This window comes from Puntigrus tetrazona, chromosome 11 (assembly GCF_018831695.1).
Source record: "Puntigrus tetrazona isolate hp1 chromosome 11, ASM1883169v1, whole genome shotgun sequence".
Classification (NCBI taxonomy): Eukaryota; Metazoa; Chordata; class Actinopteri; order Cypriniformes; family Cyprinidae; genus Puntigrus; species Puntigrus tetrazona.
In genome coordinates this window covers 2,019,482-2,043,179 of record NC_056709.1, presented here as the reverse complement: position 1 = coordinate 2,043,179, position 23,698 = coordinate 2,019,482, and the positions used below count along the sequence as shown (strand labels likewise).

The window sequence follows — 23,698 nt, the reverse complement described above, 5'->3', positions numbered from 1 at the left end:
AATTGAGTCAGAAAGCTAATTAAGACTATCAGCAGTGGGGCTCGTGGTTTTCCTGGCATGACGTCATGTGTTTTGGCCTGTGCTCTCTTCGTGAAAGCTCTCAGACCCCGATCCTTCACGCAGCTCTCATAGACAATAGCGTCACCTGTGGATTAAAGCCATTTACAAAAACCTACTGCTCATTCAGTTTCCTTATAAAGTGGTCATGACATGATTTAGAGGGTGTAGACTGAGAGAAGAGGGCTCATTAAACTGAATTAATTACACTAATTAGAACCACTGAAGAAATATTGAAAGACTGGAGATGGAGGGTTGTTGCTGCTGTTGTTGTGGTTGCTTTTGTGTTTCTGTTTCTCTCTCTCTTTTTTTTACTGATTATTCAAGCCACTTGCCAGTAACGGTGTCATCTACACAATTTTATACAAGTGCACAACGTTACTGAAAATGCTACTTTTGCATGCAGCTGGTGAATAAAGTTCACACTAAGAAACGTTTTCTAGTTACTGTGTCTAAAAGGGAAATAGTTCCAAACTAAATCCAAGCGGAATGACTGCTATCCACGTTTCTGAATGAAAAACGATTCAATGACTCTCTCGTTCAGACAATCGCTTGTTTCATTGCTGAATAAATTCATACGGTGCCAAAAACAAGGCTTTGGAACCACAATTTAAGAATTTGTTCTCTCGTTTTAGTTGCACCATTACTCCAATAAACCAATACTCTCATTTAGCTCAATTAAAATTAATGCTCAAATTAGGATCTCACTTAATATTAGGTGGTTTTAACTACTATGTAATTGCATTTTAAATAAATAATACTTGTTTTTGCATTGTACTTATATATTTTTAAAAATACATGCATGTATAAGTTAGTACTACGTGGACATGATTAAAATAAAACAAGGGAGCACAATGCAATATGAATATGATTGAACTAAAATAATGAAATTAACAAAACGTGAATGAATCAGTGTTTTGAACAAATCAGTTGACAATGATCGAAACACTTTGCCTTCCTAAATGTTCCTACACACATTGTATTTCCTTACAAGTTTATTCACGATTTGCAATTTAAATCCATTTAAAGCTAATACGTATTTTTCTAATATTGATAAGGTACTGTAATAAACACCTCCCATGGTGTGTGTACACCGGTATGACAGTCATTGGTTTTCGAGACTAAACAAAGAACGTTAGAATTCACAGAAAGACGCTAAAAGCTGCTTTTGTTCGCCGTTGATTGTTAGGATCAGGCACCGTGAGCCAGAATCCCGAATTCGGGACTTGTTTATTTGTTGATTGGTTTTTTTGTTTGTCTCTTATCTTAACAGGGTAATATTACAGCTCTGCTTAGATCATCAAACTGAGATTTTCAGGGAACCGCACACTGCCAAGTTCTCCCGCTTTGCATACAGATTACTCCTCCACGAAGCATTCTGCATTACTGAGTCGCCCTGGCCCTGTTAACCAAAGAAGTTTTCGTGTTTTTGTTTTTGAAGTGTGGCAATTACTTTTGTTTTAGCTGGAGAGTCGACTGGAGACCTGAGGTAATTAAACGCTGCCCCCTGTGGAGGGCTGTTCAGAGCCTGACCGACAGCACTGCTTCTTTTGACGGAGCACCCAGTGGCCCTTGACTTCAATCCGAGAGCTGCCAGATCACTGTCATTATCACTGGGGAGAGCGTTCTCCATCCTTCACTCGTCCGTCAAGCGGACCCTCCAGATGTATGGTAATCCAGGGGCTTCACGCCGTTGACAAAAGGCCCTCCTCCGGAGTGTTTTGTACAGCTAAAAAACAAACTTGAGGGATTTAGGAAAGGAACACATTGGTCTTTACTCTAATTCCCTGGATAGAAGTAAACTGTTTTTTTTTTGGGGGGGTGGGGATATAAAGATTTCTTTGGATGTGCGTCTTTGCTAGTGCTGGTACTTCTCAATGGCTTGAGGCTGGCGTTTAGTGCATTTGAAGTCAAAGTACTTGATGAACATTTACTATGTGTGGAGAGCATTCAGTCAATGGCTTTATCTCGCTTTTAGAAGCTTTTGCATCTGAACCTTGCAGATATACATATAGACAATTCAAACTCTGCTAGTGGTAAAAGACGTTATTCATTATTAATCAGGTCGATGTTGGAACCGACTGGTCAATTAAAATGTATTTGCAGGTGAAACGCATCAATTTATAAGCAATTAGCAGTAATCCTAATATGGTTAGTGTCCACCTAAAGCATTCAGGAAATCCACGGGAGACCATGAATATTAATTAGGTAAATGTTATGTCACCTTATTAATATTCACGAGTCTGGCTGATATGGGTTATAATATCTTCTCAGATCATGGTATTATCAATAGCAGTGCGTGTGTGTGTGTGTGTTTGTGTGTGTGTCATCATTGCAGTTACGCATAGTTTTAAGTCTTTCCTAAGGTGGTACATATTAAATGGAGATTATATACATATACACACATTTAAAATGCATTTATACATTTACAAGGGTACTCTAGTTCCTGTAGTCATTATATATTTATAATAGAAGCATACAGTAATGGACTTGTAATCATCAAATTTTATTCACTATGGATTGAGAACATTTCTGAGTTCTCTTTTTATGTTATCGTTGGGGACAGCTAGAAATGGTCAACTAGACATTTACCAGCTGCCTAATCCGTAAATGAGGTTTGTCTTGATTGTTGCTGGGTTTTTGTTTGTTCGTTTGTTTAGAAAATGAAATCAGATGTTTTTACAGCAATTTCCAATGTCACATGGACTATTTTAACAAGGTCCTCACTACCTTCCTGGGTCTCAGACGTGCTAGTTGTGCAAGTCTGTGCAGGATCAAAAAGTTTTCATCCAAAAAAATTTCATTCGTGTTCAGAAGGACGAACAGAGGTATAAAGCCAACATAGCAAAGTCTCTTTAAAACCCCTGCATCAGTGACTAGTCATTCAGAATATACGGTTTTGCACATGCCTCCGTCAGACGCACAAGTTTCTCAGTCACTCATTAATATTCTGAAATGATAGCGTTACATAAAGGAGACTAAAATGTGTACTTTTGAGGGACCTACAGGAACGAGGCAGGGAAGCACTGAAGTAGACATTTTAGCGATAAAGGCAGAAATTCACCCTTCATGTCTTTCTATTCCTCCTGAAGCGGTTTGCTCACTCACACATGCTAAACAGCCCGAGGAGGTCAGGGAGAGAAAGAGGAAGTGAGGGAGAGGGAGTTGACAGGGTGTGGAAGAGATGAGCTGTGACAGATGTCTGTCAAATGACACTTCTACAGACACCGAAGGCAACAGAGCAAAGGAACGCAGGCTCCGCTTCGTCTTCGGGGAGTTACAGTCTAGCGCCTCCTAGCGGAGGTGCGCATATTCACACCAGCGCATCAAGCAGAAACGCGTTTTCAGGCGGCCGATACCGAAAGGTTTTAGTTCATATTTTTCTTATTACCACGATTTTTCTTCCCTGAAAGTGTCTGGGTGTCAGAAATCATAACGTCAGAGATGGCAAACTTGGTGGAATGATCCCAAATCTCAGCCACCACTTAGGTAATCGAAATGACATCCGTCTGCTTTAAGACTTTTAGACCAAGCAGAAACATCTGCCAGCTGGTTGCATCAGCAGTCGACTGAACGAAGGCTCAAGCCGTAAGCGGTAATTCTACTAGGGCTAGCGCCCATTTACCGGACCTCCGTAAATCGGTTGTGACTACTGGCTGAACGTTACATCACCTGATTAATATTCATGAGCCAAGATGAGGAGGTTCATAATCTGCCCCCGCCTTCCACACCCCGATGATGTCTATTTGATGCATAGCCGGAGCTTTAACTTGAGACAGGATGTGAAATCAAGGAGTATTAGATACGCTTGTATGTTAGAAATGACACCCGTCCGCCTGGAGGTTCTATTATAAGAATATTTACATTTTTGCTTGTTTCTCAAGAGCCGAATGAACTAGAATGAAGGTCTTCTTTTTTTTTGCCGCTAAATGTGATTTCCATTTCGACTGTATTAATATTAATATATATTAAAACTAGTTCTTTCAAACAATTAATCGTATTAATCACATACAAAATAAAAGTTTTGTACTGTGTACTGTGTATATTTATTCTGTACATAAAATATACACGAGTAAATATTTTCTAAAATATATACTGAATATGTGTATTTATATATGCATAATAGATAAACACAGTACACATACAGTACATATATAATGTAAAAAATAACTTTTTTTTGGATGCAATTAATAATATATTAATTAATGCAATTAATTAATGATATAATATATAACAAAGCGTTCTGTTAAATTGTTTGTCAACAAGTCCTAACAATTGCCGCTTATTCTGACTTTACAGTCATAACTCCATCTGCCAAACCAGAATCCAGACGTTGAAGTCCACACTAATATATTTCCCAAGAGCCCTTCCTGTTCTGGTGGCTCAGGTCTTGGTTTTTTCATGACAGATGAAGGCGGCAACAGCTTTGCACAACGTCTACCTACACTCCCATGAATACACATGAGGCAGGCCATTGGCGTCTCACTGCAAAATGCCGCACTCATTTTCTCAGAGTCATCTTGATGAATGATTTATGATTTACAAGGCCTGCCATTTAGTAATTGTTCTCTAATAAGACCGCTGAATGGCATGATTAAGTGCAGCCCTGCTGTGTTCGGGCCGGCTGTTTTAACTGTAAATCTCCGTTTAGTATGCCAGTCACATTCAGAGAGGCGTAGGATCTTCAATCAGGCGGGCATCAGCCTCCATGCAGCATTTATCCTGATAACACTTATATTGCTGTCTGAGATCACACACACTCACTCACGCTTTAGCGTGGCTAAAGGCCCGTTATTTCCTCATGAATAAGTTAGGCGCCACAAAAATCGACTCCTCGCGCATTTCGTCTATTAATCTTTAACCCGTGTCTTTTTCTGCGTGTCGAAATCCGAGATGACAGTCACACAGAGGTCGCCGTCACTGCTCAGAACAAATGCTATTATAACATTTAAATCACCCAAATAAATAATGGCAGGATAATATTTAAACTGGCTGCCGGGGTTCTGGGGGACGATATGGTGGTGTGTAAACGGTCACAGTGATCTAGATGTATTTTGATAGAATTGGATCGCCTGTCATTCACAAAGCTGTACGCGTTCCCTACACATCGCATTTTTGTTACTTTTTTTTTTTTTTTTGAATAGTTAACTCGAGGACCGATGAGAATTAAATGCTCTCAGCTCTGCTTAAAGAGAGAGTTTAACCAAGAAGACATTTCTATGAATTAATTTATAATATACGTTGTCCTGAACCTATGATTTTTGTTGAACACAAAAGGAGACGTTTGAAAGAATGTTCAAGCTGCACATCGCGGGGCAAAATTCTTAATCATTTCAGCCAAAATTCTTAATCGTGAAGGACTTTATGACAAAGTACTGTAATTTCAGAGTCTTGTTCAGAACAAGCTAAATAATATGATAAGCAAAATTATTTTAAACAGAAAAAGTTTATTTTGCTCACCCCATTTGCAGTTAATTTTGCTTGTTTTAAGCAAAAACTTTTTTTCTCAAAATAAGATAATAATTGTCTAGAAAATCCTTCTTGATTTAGAAATTTTCGATATTTTGGCTGGAAACAAAACAAAAATGAAAGTAGGAAAGCTTTTTTTTGCCTTCATGAACGGTGACTACTAGCTGTCAATCTTTAAAAAAAATGGTGAAAAATTACATATAAATATCCCACACAATTAGACACTCCATTTCAAGTCTTCTAAAGTTATAGATTTGTGAGAAATAGCACAATTAGTTTTTGTTTTGTTTTTTTACCACAGCTATCATATATTATATGCATGATTTGAAAATAATCTGAAAAGCGGTGCTACGGTAGTAATACGGTAGTAATATTTTATTTGAGACTTTTCTGTTTTTATTTTTATACGTTTATACGTTTTCTTTTTAGTTCTTCCAATTGTTTACGATACGTTTTTTTTGCAGCCAATGATGTTTGGCATTATTGGTTTGGTGTCTTATTAATAAATTCCAGATTCGGTGACTAATCTTCATTTTAAGGCTCATTTAAAATATAGCTATTTATGACGCTTAATTTACTTTTTTTTGTGTAGCCTTTCTGTACCTTTCATTATATGGAAAAGAGCACCTTGAACATTCCTCAAAGCATCTCGTTTTTTGCGCTCTAAGGAAACAAAGAAAGGTTTGCGTTACTGCGAGTAAACTGTCAGAATCTTCATTTTTGCTCGCACCGTTTTCAACACTTTATTAACGTAGATTTTCCTCCAGAATGCAGCAGAAAATAGCTGGGTGTGTGAACGTTATTTCCAAAGGTTTCCTGGAGTGCTGGAGTCTGTGTTGTAGCCAGGGGCGTCGAGCGCGGTGATGAAATTTGGGCTTGTTGTCTGTGTTTCTCTTATCGTCGACGCAGTCCGAATTTAAAACTGCAGAGGGGAGCGAGGTCAGGTAAGCCGCTGGATTGTGGGATACGGTGCTTAGGTGGTCAGCATTCCATTTAATCACGGCCGAAGCCTCTGTCCGGCCGGCTCGATGATAAACGCTCGGAACGGCTGCTACGAGAGCGAGAGAGAGGCTCTCACCGAGGCCTTTGTCCACCTGCGCCGATAAGAGAAGCACAAAGTAAATTAACACATGTGATGGGGGGCACAGAAGCCAACACACACCGCTGTGGGTATCAGAGATAAGACGTGGCATTGATGAATTGAATTTTATTTCCCATCAGCCTTTGCAGTCGGCGCAAGAGAAAGCGCATTCCAAAATATTACCTGATGCGAAGATAGCCCGAAAAGAGAGAACGCGACCGGGAACGAGCCACACGGAAATAAGCGTAGGTTTCCTCAAGTACAGGCATGTCTACAGTTATGGTGCTTTCACTGTCAGCGTTTCTTTTCATTTCCTTTTTTTCTTATTGAAAATTGACCTGACAAAGCAGCTGTCGTCCTTTTTTTATCCGTCTCTTTGTGGGGCTTGCAGGCCCGCAATAACCAAAAACCCTCCGCTAAACGTCTAAAGCGTTATCAGCTCCGACACAGAATATGCAGACACCGGAACTTGGGGTGTTTATTGAATAGTCCGAAAAGTAAAAAGTCTAACAAACTAAATTACAACAAGGCGTTTTAGCTGAGATAACACATATTCTCGTAACGGTGGCCCGCTAACCTTTTGAAAGCAGCATCTGGGTGTCTTCTCGTGCCGTGAAAAATCATCGTTACGGTGCTGACACCTCCTAATGTCTAAATACCAGCTGGTGCACTGGGGGATACACAAATGTAATGGAACAACGCATCCCAACAGGCGACGTGTCATCTCGGATTTTCTATTAATTCGTAAATATTTTACAACAGCTCGCTTCAGCCTCTCGGGCGAATCGCGAGGTCGCCGCCTACGCGTAACATGCCTTCTGCTGGGCCGATGGCTCGTCCTTGTACGCGACAACCGTGCTTTCGACATTTTCTCTCGAGTTCACTGGTTGCGAAGATCGTTTGATGGGATCGAACGCTAAAAGGTCATTTCCACCGAAAACGTGTTTCTGATGGCGTGCCGTGCAGCGGCTCAAAGCACGAAGGAGTTGCTCATAGACGTATCTCGACCCTCTCGTCGCGTTCCTAGTTTGACCCCGAGAGGAGTTTTTAAATGAACATTTACAAAATGAGCCCCAAATAACGCACTTTTCACTCAAAATCGGTGCGCGTGAACAAGAAGCCCATGATTTGCTGATAATGTAGCACAATGAGCAGTACTTTTTTAGATTGGGAACACCAGATAGACGATTCACAGCATAGCGCAAAGGCTAAAGATACTGGTCAAAAAGACGAATCAGTCTGATGAATCATTTTTCGCGCGTATCACAATGATTGCTGTATTATTGTGACTACATTTATATGATGATTTATGGTTAAAGAGGTGCAAGTGGTAATTCTGTGGTTATTAAAAAAAGTAATAATACAAAGGCAAAAATATAAGCATAAAAAGAATGTGTAATAATGCTTTAAATATTGTCGTTTTTCCCAATTTTGTTTTGTTTGTTTTATGTGTAATTTAATTGCAATTTTGTTTTGGTTTTTCTGAGCCAAAACTAAACATGATACATTTTTCCCTCATTTACAAAAGACGCCCACTAAAATGTCATTCAGTGTAACAATTTTGTCAGGCAAATTTACAACCAAAATAAATATGAATTAATTTCATCCCAAATACAAATTAGTTGTAATTTTACATTTTAATAAAAGTGATTTTTTGGAACCTTTCTGGAACCTTAAAAGTACACACTTTATTTACATTTAATGTGCTTCCTATATTTTTCTTTTAATGCGGTCAATTATGTATTTAGATAAAAAATATATATATATATATATATATATATATATATATTTTTTTTTTTTTTTTTTTTTTTTTATCTAAATCTGTTGTTAATTTTGTCTTTAAAGAGGCTCCTAATACATACTAGGTTCAGGGCCAAATTTTATGTCAGAGACCAAATGAAAGAATATGCATATTTAGTGCCACCCAAATCGTAAACTATTCGAGTATGTGTGGGATATAAATAATATAAGTAACAGTATGCACACATCTGTACAAACACACAAGTGTAAAGGATTTACTTTCACTTATAAGCCTGGACGGCTTTTCCTTGTTTAGCCAGGGTGCATTAACACACACACACACACACACACACACACACAACACACAGAGCAGCACACAGTTAAATATGGAATGAAAAGAGGAATCCGTGTCACAGCACACACACACAGAGGGAAAAAAACCATGGAGCTTAAACATTGTAAGCATTATTCAAGTGGAAAACGATTTTCCACTTCAACAATGTTAATGCACTATAATGACATGTCATAAATTCCCGATGTCGTTCGTTCGCACAAGGCCCAAAGTAATGACTTAAAAACAAATTAGCACTGAAGCCTCAACACAAACCATATATATTTTCTGACGTTAAGTGAGTTTATATCACATTTTTCCAGTGTTCCAACTCCACAAAAGCTGGATTTGTGCCATAAATTAGTTATTTTCCACTGTAATGCATTTGCTGCATGCTTTCCGTCTCTGTCGCCGAACTGCATCCTATAAAATCTTTTTAGATAACGGATTCATGCCGTGCCATTTTTTTCAATCTTCGTATTTTTATTGCCCTTCCAAGAAAAGGGGCACATCCAATTCCTGACATAATGTTATATTTTCCTCTCTGCCTCCTCTGACACTGAAAAACACATCCATTCTTTAAAAGCCATGTGAAACCTGGAGGGCAAATAGATGTTGTCCCAGTTCTTTGCTTTGCTAGATACCATTTTTGATAATCTTGCCATAGATCCCGTCCCCTCCTGCCTTTCTTTGCTCAAAAACACTGCTTCCCGTATTTTATGAAGAGATGTAATACCCGTGAAATGGGAAATAAAAGGCACATGACACTTTTACAGATCTCAGGGCGTCTCTGTTGCTCTTTCATTTTCTGGGAAGAAGGATGAGAAGAAAATCATTTCTATCCGTTTCTCTCTCTCTCTGCGACACCGTGTGGCCTTGATGCGTGGTTTAAAAAGCTCTGGTGCCGGGGCGAGAATTGAGGAACGGTTCATTAGAAGGTCGAAGCACTTCACAGGCAGTCGCGAAGCTGTGACCTCGTACAGTATAATCTATACTCTAGATGGTCCTGTGACCCCCGTGAGGTGCTCTTTAAGGTGGTCTGGTTAATTGCAGTATGAGAGAGTTGCGCTTTTGATGAAGAAGAGCAAATGAGGAATCACTGCTGCTCGTTTAGCCAACTTAATGTGCATCGTTTGTGAGTAAAAAAGAGATTCAGCGGTCAGGCGTTTACGTTTCTGCTTCAGCCAGAAGAAACTGATAAATCAGTAATGTTGTTGACAAACCCTTCATATATATACAGTATATATATATATATATATATATATATATATATATATATGAAGGGTGTATCAACAACATTACTATTTATATTATACTGTATGTGTGTATTTATTAAATGTAATTCAATAAAAATATATATATATATATATATATATATATATATATATATATATATATATATATATATATATATATATATATATATATATTCCCACCCTGTTAGAAAGCTTTGATGCCTTGTATGTCTATGTTTGATGTTTGTCACATATTATTTGTGCTAGTTGTGTTAATTAGCTTTGTGCTGTTTAATACAAGCATAAATACACACTCCTGTCGTTTGGTCTGTCCTCACTGCACACACGTTGGGTCCTGCTCTATAAAGCAATAGGTTTTCCCTCATGTCTGTCCTTGTGAATGTCAGTGTGATGTGATGTGTGTGTGTGTGTGTGTGTGTGTGTGTGTGTGTGCGCCTCCAACCGTGGGACCTGGAGAGATGTCAATACGGGATAAATTCAATTTGGCAAAGTGTGGTGTGCACAGTGCATTCTTTAGAGACAAAGCCCAGGGAGGAATAACAGGCCTCGTCTGAGGTAAAACTCCCAGGTTGGCTCTTTGGGATTCAGAAGAAGCTTGGCACTATTACCATTTATATTACAGGTATTAGAGGCTGTCTGCTTGCACCCTGCCCTCTCCCATCCTGAACTTGACAATAAACTCCACAAGACCGTTTCAGAATGTCTGCGCGCTGCAGGTGGCAAGATTGTTTCTGATTCAGAAAAAAGGGAGTTTTTTTTTTTTCCTTTTGCTTTATAGTTTTGGTTCAGAGAGTGTGTGGCTTTACACACCTTTAAGGATATTAAAATCGAAACGGGAATTGGGGATCAGACAAAAACCACCGAATGGAAATTATCGGAGGTCTGATTCATCTGGATAGATCAGCCGAGGATTTGCTCAAGGAGAACACGTCTGACATAGCGTGCGCTAACGTGAAATTAACCTAGCATGAAAAATAGCTTGTCTGAAATCCTTGCGTGTTGTAAGCGGTGCGTTTAGAAATGGCGAATTTTGGTCACGCTTCAGATTTGTGAATCATTTTTAGAAGCTGCACGAGCAGAAATGAGAAGAGTACTGAAGACAGAGTGTATACGATATCATTAATACAACATGATTAAGTGTGAAGGCGTTTAATCGGCACCAGAGCGTATGTTTATTATATGCGTTACATTTACATATCTATCATATGAACTAAAATATAGTGCTTTGTGAGACCACAATATACTGTACATGCAATATAAGGCACAAACTGACTTGACCTTTATTATCTATGATGCACAAATAAATGTAAGCACTGCCGATTCTCTTTATTGCTCATTTTGAAAGATTTCAATTTAGGAATGATTAAACTGTTGCAATTCATTTGTTGTGACAAATGCTCACTTTTTTTAGATGCAGCGAGTTCACTGATTATATTAAATTCGTTGAAGGTTGACTAATCTTTGAACTATTGGATTGTATCAATGGCATGTCTCCTCCATAAGGGTGCGATGACGTAGAAGAAGCTTTTGGGGGTAGAACGGTAGCTCAACTTTAGCTGCAGTTTGACCCTCTTTTCTAATAATATACCTCGAGGTTCACTAAATACAGTCCAGTATTTCATAGTCAAAAATGAAGATTTGTAATTAATATATGAAAATGTTAGCATGTGTTACCTTACCATGTTGCATTCAACCCTGTTACTGCATGATTTCCCCCTTTTCACAAATATATATATATATATATATATATATATATATATATATATATTTAGTAGAAATTTGCAAATTATTATTATTATTATTATTATTATTTAATTTAATTTATTTATTTATTTTTCAGTTTTTGCAAAAGTTGATTTGTTCAACCTTGTTACCCTATTTATAGCTAATGTTTAATTGTTTAAAAAAGTAATGTAAATGATGGTCAAACTATTTAAACCTAAATTCTATTTAAATCCTAAATTTAAATCTAAAATCTAAAAGTAAAATAGGCAGAATTGCTTAATTTTTCATTAGAAAATGAAAAGTTTCTTCTGGTTATATATATATATATATATATTCATTTTTTTTAAGAGTTTCAGGTACTGTTTTTTTTTTTTTTTTTTTTTTTTTTTTGTGAAAGAGCCCAATAAGAGCAAACAGATATAAAGTAAAGGAGGAATGATGTTGGAGCTGTGGAGCGGACATTCGGTCAGTGAGAGCAAGGACTGATGGGAAATCTTTAGGCTGAGCTCCCTGTGGACCGCAGTGCTCATTTATCTCCTTTGCTTTCTCACGATGACGGCCGTTGTTTTAAAGGGATAAAGTGCCGAAATCGATATATGTGTCCCGTCACTCAAATTCAGCACTAAGAGGAATGGATCAGCTAGTGTGTGTGTGTGTGTGTGTGTGTGTAACCATGCCACCACAAGAGCATATGGAATATTTATTATGATGATCCATTAACTTGTCACCTACCAGCTGATATGATTAATTACACACGGATTAGACTTGAATTCTTGTTGCATTCTTAATGTCATGCTTTCTGCTGTTAAATATGTGATGAGAAAGATAAAGATAGGTGTGTTCCCGTTTCTCAGAACATCTATCAAAACAAACTTCAGAGAACCTTGATTCCATTGTACACTGTGGCAAAATGGCATCTGATTGGCTGCACCAGTTATTTCAGATGAGTCTTTTAGTCGTCTAATTTCGCCAGGCATGTAACAAAACAAACCGCAGCAAGTCACTTCTGACCTTACTTCTACATGAGGCAGGTTAGCGCAAGCGTTTGATTGTTGGCAAGTGTTATCTTCTTCTGAGGTTACACCTTTTAGTACTTCTTTGTGTTTAAAACTGTCCTGATCTTGACATAATTAACATCCGAGGCAGCGCCGGAGTTGATTTGAATAGCACAGGGGTCCGTGAGACAAATAGACTAGAGCTTGTGCACTCATCCAGAACTTGTCGCATGTAGACGCGCTCTGCCACCTGCATTGTAATGCGGCCCAGTCCCAAAGAGGAAGTGCCAGTTTGTCAATATTTCATTTGCTCTTTGATTTTGAAACCTTGAGCCAGTCGCCTCTGTACAATGTCCACTTCAGCCAAGGTTTAGAGCTCTTAATGACAGGCAATTCTCTGGGTTATATATTATTTCTGGTATTCATTTATTATTTCTAATTCAAAAACCTGTTGACCTTGATGGATGACTGAGCTGCAAACAAACACCATGACACAGATTGAGTCTTTTATATAACAAAAGCTAAATTAATTCAGCGGCGACGGCTAATTGGCTCCTGTTTGAATTGAGAGGCAGGTCAATATGTTTCCACGGGAAGACAAAGAGAAAGAAACCCTGCCAATCCCAGATGTCCGTTTCTCTCTGAGCCAAAACGATATGCTCCTGATTGGTTTATAATTAGTGGGTCAAAGGACACTTTGAAGTTCTGAAGAGCTGTTGATGGTCTTGTAGCAACAGGGAGCCAACAGCCGAAGGGAAGCATAGTCCTAGACACTGACCTTGACCCTGATGGGAATGTTAGCAGAAAGGACGTAAAGACCTCATGTTGTTCAGAGAAAGGGGTAGTTGTAGTCATTTTGGGAGATTTGAAGCGATTCCCGCATTGAAGAACAGCAGGGCTCCTGCATTCAAAGCCTCTCCGACGGCAGAAAGGCTTGTTTAGGTGTTGTCCGTCGTCGGCTTGGTTCTCGGCAGGGTTACTTTGCGTGTTTTTCAGAAACAAAAGAACATAAGGAACCAAGTTGTGCCTCCCCCGAGGTGATGATGCCTGTTTTTTCCTTTCGTCCTCCATTTGGTGTAAGGAGAATTGCATTCTCTCCTCAGGAGAAGAACCTAGATGAATCCATTTGTTTACCTCGGGCTCTGTTGGGCTTTGTGAATGTTAATACTGTGTAAACCCCCTCAGAGTTGTAGCAAGGACAACTTATCAGAGGTTCGATTCACCTTGCAGCCATGGTGGCTTGGTTATAAAGTCATATTCTTATGTATCTCATACATTTATCTATCAACAATTTGTTTTTCTTGGCAAGAGCTGTCCACTCTATCAGGAAAAGATCCCACATGTACTGTAAATGTGACCAACACTCTCAGGTACAAAAGCTGTTTCAAAAGGTACATGTTTGTACAAAAAGGGTCCATTTAGAAGGTAAAAGGTACATATTAATGCTAAAACTGTGCATATTTCTACCTAATAGGTACAAAATTGTTACTTTTTGAAAAGGATCTGCCCCAGCGGCAGCTTTTGTACCTTTGTTTCTGAACCATAGTCAGCTTTAGGAGCTTTCGAACTGGAGGAACCTTTTCATAGTGCCTAGAACTATTGGCAAAAGTACCAGCATTTTCTCATGTTCACAATGTACAAACTATGAATGGTTTTAATTCTAGGAATTCTTAAAATTCTATTTTAAAATAATTTTGGGCGATATGCAAAACTTTCATAGCGTCCTACCGTCAGTCTATGAGTATTCCAATACATATAATTTATTTAATTATTTATTTACGTAGTTTCATTACCGTAAAGTGTAATTACATACAAACGCACGTTGTGTCAATTACATATAACCTTCGTCCATCATTAAAAAAAAACAATTCTGCTTTTTCGCGTATGTGGCAAGCATTTTGATAGGAAACGATAACTAATATGAAAAATTGCATACAAAAAAAATCTCAGTGTGCAAGGACCTTTAGGCTAAAACCTCTTTTTCTGTTTGTTTGTTTTTTTATGTGACTTAATCTGTGTTTAACACGATAACAAATCTAACAGACATCGTAAGCTACTAATTATAAAGCTTACATTTTCTCAGTTGTTTAAAAAAGCAGCTACAGAAAACAGCAAAAAACATCATAACAAGCTCAGTCTAGCACGTGTTTGTGCATATTAAAAACACTCTGGTTAAAATCAGTGAATCTACCCTGTATGATAAATAAATCTCTTATACTTACATCAGCACTTTGTTGTTTCTGATGAGAGAATTCGCGAGTCAGAATTCATGAACAACTGTTTCAGCGATGACTCATCTAAACACCTCTGATTGGCCGTTCATAAGCTCAGCATAATCGTGTGTGATTGGTTATAACACACAACCCTTTCCTAAAACAGTTCTGTAGAAACTACCAGTGATGTTAGTGATTGGCCAAACGCATGCAAAACACTGGCTACCTGCCATTTTCTTTACTCTTTCACCAACATTGAAAACAGCGATAACGGCATCTAACGGTGTTGCGTTCTTTTCTCAATGATACGTAAAACACGTTGCCATTAATTTCCACTCCTAGCCCAAGCTTTTATTCATTCCATCTCCTTCATCCCAAAACCCAAGCTACACAACTAAAACTTCAGATCACGACGACCTCCAACCAGTTGTTGTCATTTATAAATGTCGCCCATAAAGACGTCACTCTCGTACCCTTAAGAAATGAGTGATCTAGAATGTGCTGTCTATAGTTACAACAACTACATAGTACGAAAGACCCTTTGGTTGTTATTGGAATTGTTATTGGAAGTCACAAAGCAAAAAAATAAGTGACTCAGCAATTTCTCCAGAAGGTTGACTGGGTTTCTCTACCCATGACTTCAGGAACTGTTATGTGTCTCAGGATTGAAGCACTGATCTACAGTATGGGCAGGTCTGCTCCTTAGAACAAAGCGAACAAGATGACAAGGTAGAGGAAGAAAGCTGATTGTAGATCAAGGCCAGTCTCTCTGTGGAGCAGGAGAACTAATTTAGATTTTAGGCAGTGAATTCCCAATAATAATGTTCTTCAAAGCCGCCTCAGAAACAGCATCTCGGTGAGAATTCTGTGCAAGTCGCCATTAGCGCCTGCTGATCATCTTTACAGTGACTAATTTCAGGGACGGTCCCTATGGAGCAGCCTGTGGTTAAGTGTCTTGCTAAAGGGCACAATCGTTATAAAGCAGGATTGTGATCTCAGTAACTGCCCAATTCCACCTCTTACCTTGGATTGAACCCTGTATCCTTTGTATTAACGGAGCAAGGCCTTAGCGATTAGGGTTCCTTCACTCGTGTGTGAAATATTTGGCCTTTTTTTAGTCGTAGCTATTTTTAGCGGCAGCTTTTGAAGATTCTTCCACGTTAGAGAGATTATTACCACACAGGAGGAGCGTCAGTTGCAGAAACATCTGTTAAAAAGTGCACAATCAGCAAAGCAACGCTGTTTACATCTGTTCAAAATCCTACACCTAGAGAAAAAACATCTGCTACCATTCTAATATTTGACAGAAAATGCCTTATTGATTAATTGCAGATAATCTATAACTCTTACGTTGACTGCTGAGATAAAAACACGTTTTTGGTTGATCTGGTTTAACTGGTTCAAACATTAGTAGGCCTTTTCTGCCGTATGCAACAAAATCAGTAAATATGATATTGTGCTAAAACATTTAATGTGATTTTTTTGCATATAACCCTGTTGCTGCATGACTCATTATACAATATGCAACATTGCTTAAAATGTAGGCGTTCAAAACTGCATCGTTTGGACCATTTCTATAACGTAGATGGAAGTAACAAATGATAGTGTTATATTTGTACTTGTTTCTCAGGAGCAGTATTATCATGCTGAAATATTCAACCCTGTTATGATCTATATAACAAAAAACTCTAGTTTTATTATAAGTGTATTATTAATAAACACAGTCTAAACAAACATTTGATCCATGGCAGCTAGTTCCTTCTGTGAGACAGCGTTATTTAGGCCACATTTTCAACCCTGTTATTCCCTCTGATTTATTTTGTAGTTTTTTTTAATACTATTATTTCAAGATTTATTTAATGTTTTAATTAATAAACATAACATTTAGCAGGGTTGCAAAATCTACAAACGTCAGATCATATAAAATATTCTTTATGTATTCACTTTTTTTACTGACCATTTGTTCGAAGGAGAAAAATGCCATATATTTGCAAGAAACATCAAGAGGAACATGCGATGTATGTTTTACTGTCTTTTCTTTTCTGGATCCAGTTCATTAAAATAAATAGTACTTCAGAAGAGCAGAAATGAAAAAGGTTTCCCATCACTACCCTGAATAGTTATTTTGATGAAGAATATGTGCTATCAAGCTACTAAGCCTTGGAGTGTTTGCTTAAATATAGACATACTTGAAATTCCTCTCTCTCTCTCCCGATTTTCTTGACTTCCCTCAGAATGCAGCCTATTGTATTACAACATATAAAATAATAATGCCTAGCTGTCTTTTAGCATGTTCGTACTCTTTAGCTCCATCTGTTGTGTGTGTGTGTGTGTGTGTTTGCCTGTTTGGCTGACAGCGTGTGTACGTAAGTGATATGTGTAACCAGAGCGAAGGATTTCGAGAGATGTGTCTGACCTGTGTGCTAATGAAACTCTGCAGAGATCCGCTCAAACACACACACAGACACACTCTTACCTAAGTACATACAAGACACAGATACCTGTGAGTGACCTGTGTGTTAATGATCTCAGAGTATACACTCTCTCTCACACACACACACACACACACACACACACTCAGAGTACTGCTTATTCCCTTTACATATTTGCTTTGGCTTCTCTAGTCTGTCAGAGGCAAAAGCCTATGTGTGTTTATGTTTACACAGAAATATTGATATTATTGCTTTTTGCTCCGGGTTTGTGAGTCTTTTTTTCCCCGGTACATATTTCCTTTTGACACAGGAAGTTGGGTGGACGTTTTATCTATTTATTTTTATTTTATTATTATGATTATTTTGACGGCCACGGCTATGAATCGTGATTTTCTTCTTATTAGTTATGTAGTGTTAGTTATGTAGTAGACACACATAGACCTACAGTTAATAACCAACAAGGTCAGTCGTGTACTGGAATGCTATTAGAGGGCAGGGCTTTCACATTCTAGAGCATCTGATTGGATAATAATGTGTGTATTAATAATTCACGCATCGTGGTACTCTCGAATGACAGTGAGGAGAATGAATCGTTGAATGAAGTCATTATTAATCATTTGTTATTAATTAAGGTTAAACTATTTTATCGATATCCTTGCTACCTTTCTGGGCCGTGAATGTGGTAGCTCCGTTGCTGTCTATGCAGGGTAAACGTGAAAGATTTCCAACTTCATTGTCCGTCAGTCAAAAATCAAATCTGGAATTGTATTTGTAATACCTAAAGGTTTGTTGGAATATGCAAATGAAGTATGAAAATTATGCATACCCTTAGTAAGCACTACTAATGATTGGGTAGAACTATTTAACTGCATAAAGCCTCTGGTGGGTTAATCATCATATTGTGTTTTTATTGTATTTATTCATCTATTTTACAGGGCTTAAGCACGATGCTCCATTACTGTAAATTCTGCTCCATTGCATCTTGATTGAACAATGCCCTTTAGTGCCTTTGCGCGTTTGCGTGTATTTGCATGTGTGCGATTTGTGCACAACTCTTTGTGTTTATGTTGCGTTATAAAGGTGACCTGAGACAAGGTTCAATCTCTCCCCACTGCTACAATTTTCATCCTTTCATGAACCTGAATAAATTATTGACATTTCTGTAATGAAGCCTCTGGTGGTTTAGTGTTTAGCATAGTCTATCACCCTCCTACACACACACACACACACACACATACATTCATGACTGTTAGCATTTAGAGACTTTTACAGAGCAATGAGTACAGTGCAAACTCCATGGATGTTCAAAATAAAGAACCTACTGCTGCAGTTATATATAAAGTAGGTTCAGCAATTCCATGCAGTTTCCTGATTGTCATTTAGTTCACCTGTTTCTTACTCATTAGTCCCTAGTTTGGTTTAGTACTTATAGCCTTGCCTTTCCTTTTCTTTGTCCCATGTCATGAGGTTGCGTTCTTCATCTTCATGTTCTCCTTCCAGCTTCTTCTCCTGCAATGCATTACAGTTATGTATATATATATAGTTTTGACTGAATTTTGAGGTGTATTTGAGCAGTTGAATTATGTGTGTATGTGTGTCTCAGTAAAACCAATTAGTAACTGATTTCAGTACTCGTATACTGTATGGTATGACTTCTACACAGCTGCTTTCCAAATTCAGTCAAAACTACTCTAATTCCTTAGTTTAAAAAATGCCGTTTATCTTATATGTTATGTCTGTGTTCCAGCTGCTTTCGACAATCAATAAAACAACCTGAAAGACTAAGGAAGCTATATAAAATGGTCGTACATCATCATTGCTTATCTCCCTGTAAGGTCTGACATGTCTTCTGACATGTCTTCCGTGTGATTCTCGGCGTAATGTTAGTCGTTCTCCGTCTTCTATGGAGGACACGTCACAGTCTGTCACCTCTCCTCCCGCTTGAATACAAACAGACTGCAGACAGCTTCCAATAGTGAGAGGTTAAGATACTCACGACCCCGTTATGTTAATCTCCCCCTCTCTCCGCTGTTTACTTTCATTTGAGAGCGTGTTCTCAGAAGTTGCACAGATATTTATGTCATTAATCACTGCCTGTAAGACACAACGTTGCGGATGGAGGCGTTAAGCTCAGGCCCAGAGGCTCGTGAATTCTCCGGCATGCCGCGTGCGATCTGTGATCTGAAACTATGGAGGTGTTCGAGACTGAATTAGATCAAAGTGGGCCTCATGTAAGGATTACAGAGGCGAGGAAAATGCAGCAGGCATAATATTGACAATGCTAAAGAGAAGTGAGGGGAGACAAGCTGATGTGGTAGGCAACAAGGCTTTCTTTCATGATTTTAGGAGCATTGGACTGAGGGCTATGTATATAATGCTGCTGATCTTCTGTGGAGATGGAAAATCCATTGTTGAGGTTTTCTCCCGAAATGTTGAATAATTTCATGAAAAAAATGGTATGTAGTACGTCAGCGTCTTCTGATGCTGCTGTGAAAAAAAGTGTAAGTTATTCAAAAAAAAAAAAAAAAATCTTTCACACGTTTCTTTTCATCTGATGTGGTTAACCACATGCCATAAAAAAAAAGAAACACAATGGGGTGAGCTTTTAGAAGGAAGTTTAATGTTTTAATGTTTTCTTAGTAAGAAAATAATAATAATAAAAATATTATTCTTATTATTAATAAGAATAAAATAATAATATATAATAAAATAATATAATAATATAATAATAATATATAATAAAATGAAATATCTTTTATATAGTTAATTTGAAATATATGTAAATGTTTTATTCTTATTATTAATAAGAATAAAATAATAATATATAATAATAATACATTCAAAAATACCATTCATTTTTGGGTCGCACCAAATGACGAGCTTGTCTTACCATACAAAGATCTGATTATCGCATATAACTTTGGCATGTCCTTTCTGTGATATCATTTCCTGTTTCTTCTTTATTGTCACAGTATATCAGGACAGCTGATCTACTTTTGAAACGAAATGCAAAACACTACCGTCTTAAATGAGCTGCGATTAGTCATTTTATGTATGAATTGCATATTTAACACACTTGACAGCATTACTCATCCCTAACCATCGTCACTATGACAACAGAATGATGGAGCAGCTCTGGTTGAAGGGGAAGTTCTTTTAAAATGCCCAAGCCTTTGTGTTCAGCTGTTATTGTTTCCTCCTTTTCTAACTCTCTCAGGAACTCGACAGGATTCTGTCCTGTTTCTCCATTGCTAAATCTACGCCTTTCTCTGACACAATACTGATCACTATCTGTCAACGAGAATACCGTTCATCTTTGTTGTCTTTTTTTGAAGCGTTTTTGTGGGAAAAGGTATTGACAATAGAGAATAACAGACGGCCGCTGCCAATTTAGACAGGGTCCGTGGAGAGTTGAGCACATTTATTAGCCTGATCTACTGCCAAAGATCCCATCAGAGCGATAAGAGGATGGACAGGGCCTGACGTTTGAAACGGAAACGCTCTCGGGAGATTACAGGATGAGACAGATTAGAGGCCATGAGATTATGAGATATTAGATTCGATAATGGACTATGTGTGTTTTGTCTGTGATAATGTAAGCATTACAATCTGATTGGCTAAAGGTCTCCAACTAACAGGATTCTCCCATTTCTCTCTCTCTCTCTCTCTCTCTCTTTCACACACAGATGCAGATCTTCATGTATAACTCAGACGACTTTGACAGTCTTAACACAGCCATACGGGAGAAGCGAGTAATTGCGGCCATGGCTGTCTTCTTTCAGGTGAGAACTCGGCTCGGCTCGAAAGCATCTTCATGTTCAGCCGCTGAGCTTTGTCAGTGCTAAGTGCTGGCATTAAACAGCATTGATTTTGCAAGGAGGTTTTCTCTCGTCCCATTAAGTTCAACGATACCGAAGCTTCACGCTCGCTGGAAACTTGCCGCTGTTTTCTATATGGAAAAACACACACGTATTCACTCCCTTTCTGCACTTTCCTTTTGTCAGCCCCGCTGCGATAATTACAAAACAGCAATTTAAGGCTTGCAGTCTTTTACCAAGAGCTGTGTGTGTGTGTGGGTTTGTATACTCATTTTTCACATTTTTGAGAAATTACTCATCTGTCAGAGCAGTCAGGCTGTAATAATCCAGAGTTCAAAAGATTCATCAAACACTTCAAAACACAAATGAAGAAAGAGGGAGGGGAGTGAATGGATCACGTTTTGCCTAATAAATGTCCTCACAAGGACAGTCTTTAGGTGACTTTATGAGGAAAACGGTTTAAATACTGCACTTTCATTTTTGTTTATTGCTTTAGACAATATTATAATCGTCTTTCTGTCTGCGTTTCAAATCAATTCTGTTCTTTTGAACATTTTTTGTTCTTAAGACAAACAAAACAAATCACAATATTAAGTACCAATATTGGTATGATTGGAATGATTTGACAATGATTAATCGCATCCAAAATATATTTTTTTACATAGTATACAGTATGTATGTGCATTAGTATATTTGTTATGTATATACATAAATACACACACATGCATGTATATTTTACAGAAAAAAAATCTGTTTATATTTTGAATATATGTATTTATAATGTAAATTGAATATAAATATATGTGTATATATTTTCTAAGTATATAATGTATGCATGTGTATTTATTTTGTATGTGAATAAATTTATGTAATATCTATAATATTTCACAATATTGCGGTTTTATCGTATTTTTTATCAAATTAGTGCAACCCTTTTCAAAAATGTAAAAAAACATAAACAACTGCACCAACCCCAAACCTTTTGAACTGTACTATATATATATATATATATATATATATATATATATATATATATATATATATATATATATATATATATTTCCAGTTTAATTCAAATACTAAATCTAGAACTAAATCTAAATCTTTGAAGAACAAATTTGTTACCTGCACCCATCGGCCCCAAAGCACCGAAGACTAATCAATAAATGACATGACAAGCTTTTCCGTTTGAAAAGCATGTCTAAATCCCATCTGACTAGACTTTTATACATTCCCCAATAAACCCTCACTCATCTGTTTCGTTCTTCATCTGTCTCATGTAGTTATCGGAGGAAATCTTTGTAGCATGTGTCCCGCTCGATATCTCTTTTTATTTGGAACTCACACCATTTTCTTTATTGCCCAACCATTTAGTCTATCTGTCCCTGATTAAAGAAGATAGCGGTCGTAACATCTGTCATGATACGTTCATAGGCTTATTTACAAGACGCATGTCCGCAAACTAAAGTGCAGCTATTAGCTGCTAGCATCTCGCCAAAGATTTTCTCTTTTATACACTTGAAACCACAGGCTTGTTGGTGGCCCAGGACACTATAAATCGTTTTTAGGTTGTATATAATTTATTGTTGGTTATTGTTTCAAGTTATTGTCTTGTGCTGCTTTATAGCTTTGCAGTTATTTGCATTCCTCATTTACTTTTAATCAATTGCAGGGCTTTCAGGTTTTTTTTTTTCTATCTCTCTCTGTTACAGCTCACAGCTGCCGTATTAAAAACCTCACTCTGAGCTCAGTGCAATAAATGAGCATTTTTATTTTCCATCTGCTAAAATGTACTTTGAACTTTATTGATTTGCATGTGCTATTTTTACTCGTGAGGTGGAACGGAGCTCTTAAACCGAGTTTAAAACAGTTTGCTGCTATTTATTTTACCTCGGGGTTTGTTCTACAAGGCAGTCCAGGTGTTTGTGGGTTGTGGGTGACCTCTTGCATTCAGGCTCGTTCGAGAGTGCTTTCACTATTCCAGCCCGTAATGCAGGGTTGCGTGCAACGTGAGCTCTCTCGAAAGGATGGTTCACCAAAAAAGTTACATTTGTTGTCAATTCATTCACCCTCAGAGTGGTCCTTGATGATTCATCGGAACTAAATAGTCAAAGAAAGCACACACAGGCACAAAATGAACACCTGTGGCTTCCGAGGTCTTACGAAGCAGAATGGCTGGTCTGTGCAAGAAACTGAATATAAATGATTGTTTTAAATTGGTTCGTTTTAGTGAGCGTTAGGGCGACTTCGAAATCTCTTCACGTAGGTAGCAACTATTCTTTACATATCAACAATTAAAAATCATTTGCTCACGTTGTTCCTAGCATAAATGACTGTTTTGTGCTTTGCAGTATTTTCTGCAGAGTGCTGTCATTTTTCACTTTTGGAGTGAACTGTCCCTTTAAGTTTCTTCCATTGTCAGGTCTGATGTCGTTGACCTGGACGGACCTCACACTGTCTCTCTCGTCCTCCGGCCGGACATTTTTGGCCCCGTCATTTTTCACACACTCTGGCCTTAGCTGTCCCGAGGCGAGCAAGTCCTGCTACTAAAATAAGAAAAATATGCCATTCGCTGATTCCG

General features: G+C 37.9%; 1 protein-coding gene across 3 annotated transcripts in view; it reads left to right on the top strand.

The window, feature by feature from the left end:
* Window positions 1–23,698, top strand: part of ptprga (protein tyrosine phosphatase receptor type Ga) — a 209,436-nt gene that overhangs the window by 132,749 nt on the left and 52,989 nt on the right. For all 3 annotated transcript variants that reach the window (XM_043252107.1, XM_043252106.1, XM_043252108.1), the window contains one exon: window positions 20,986–21,081. In XM_043252107.1, the coding sequence (XP_043108042.1) occupies window positions 20,986–21,081 (96 nt within the window). The remainder of the gene's footprint in view (window positions 1–20,985; window positions 21,082–23,698) is intronic.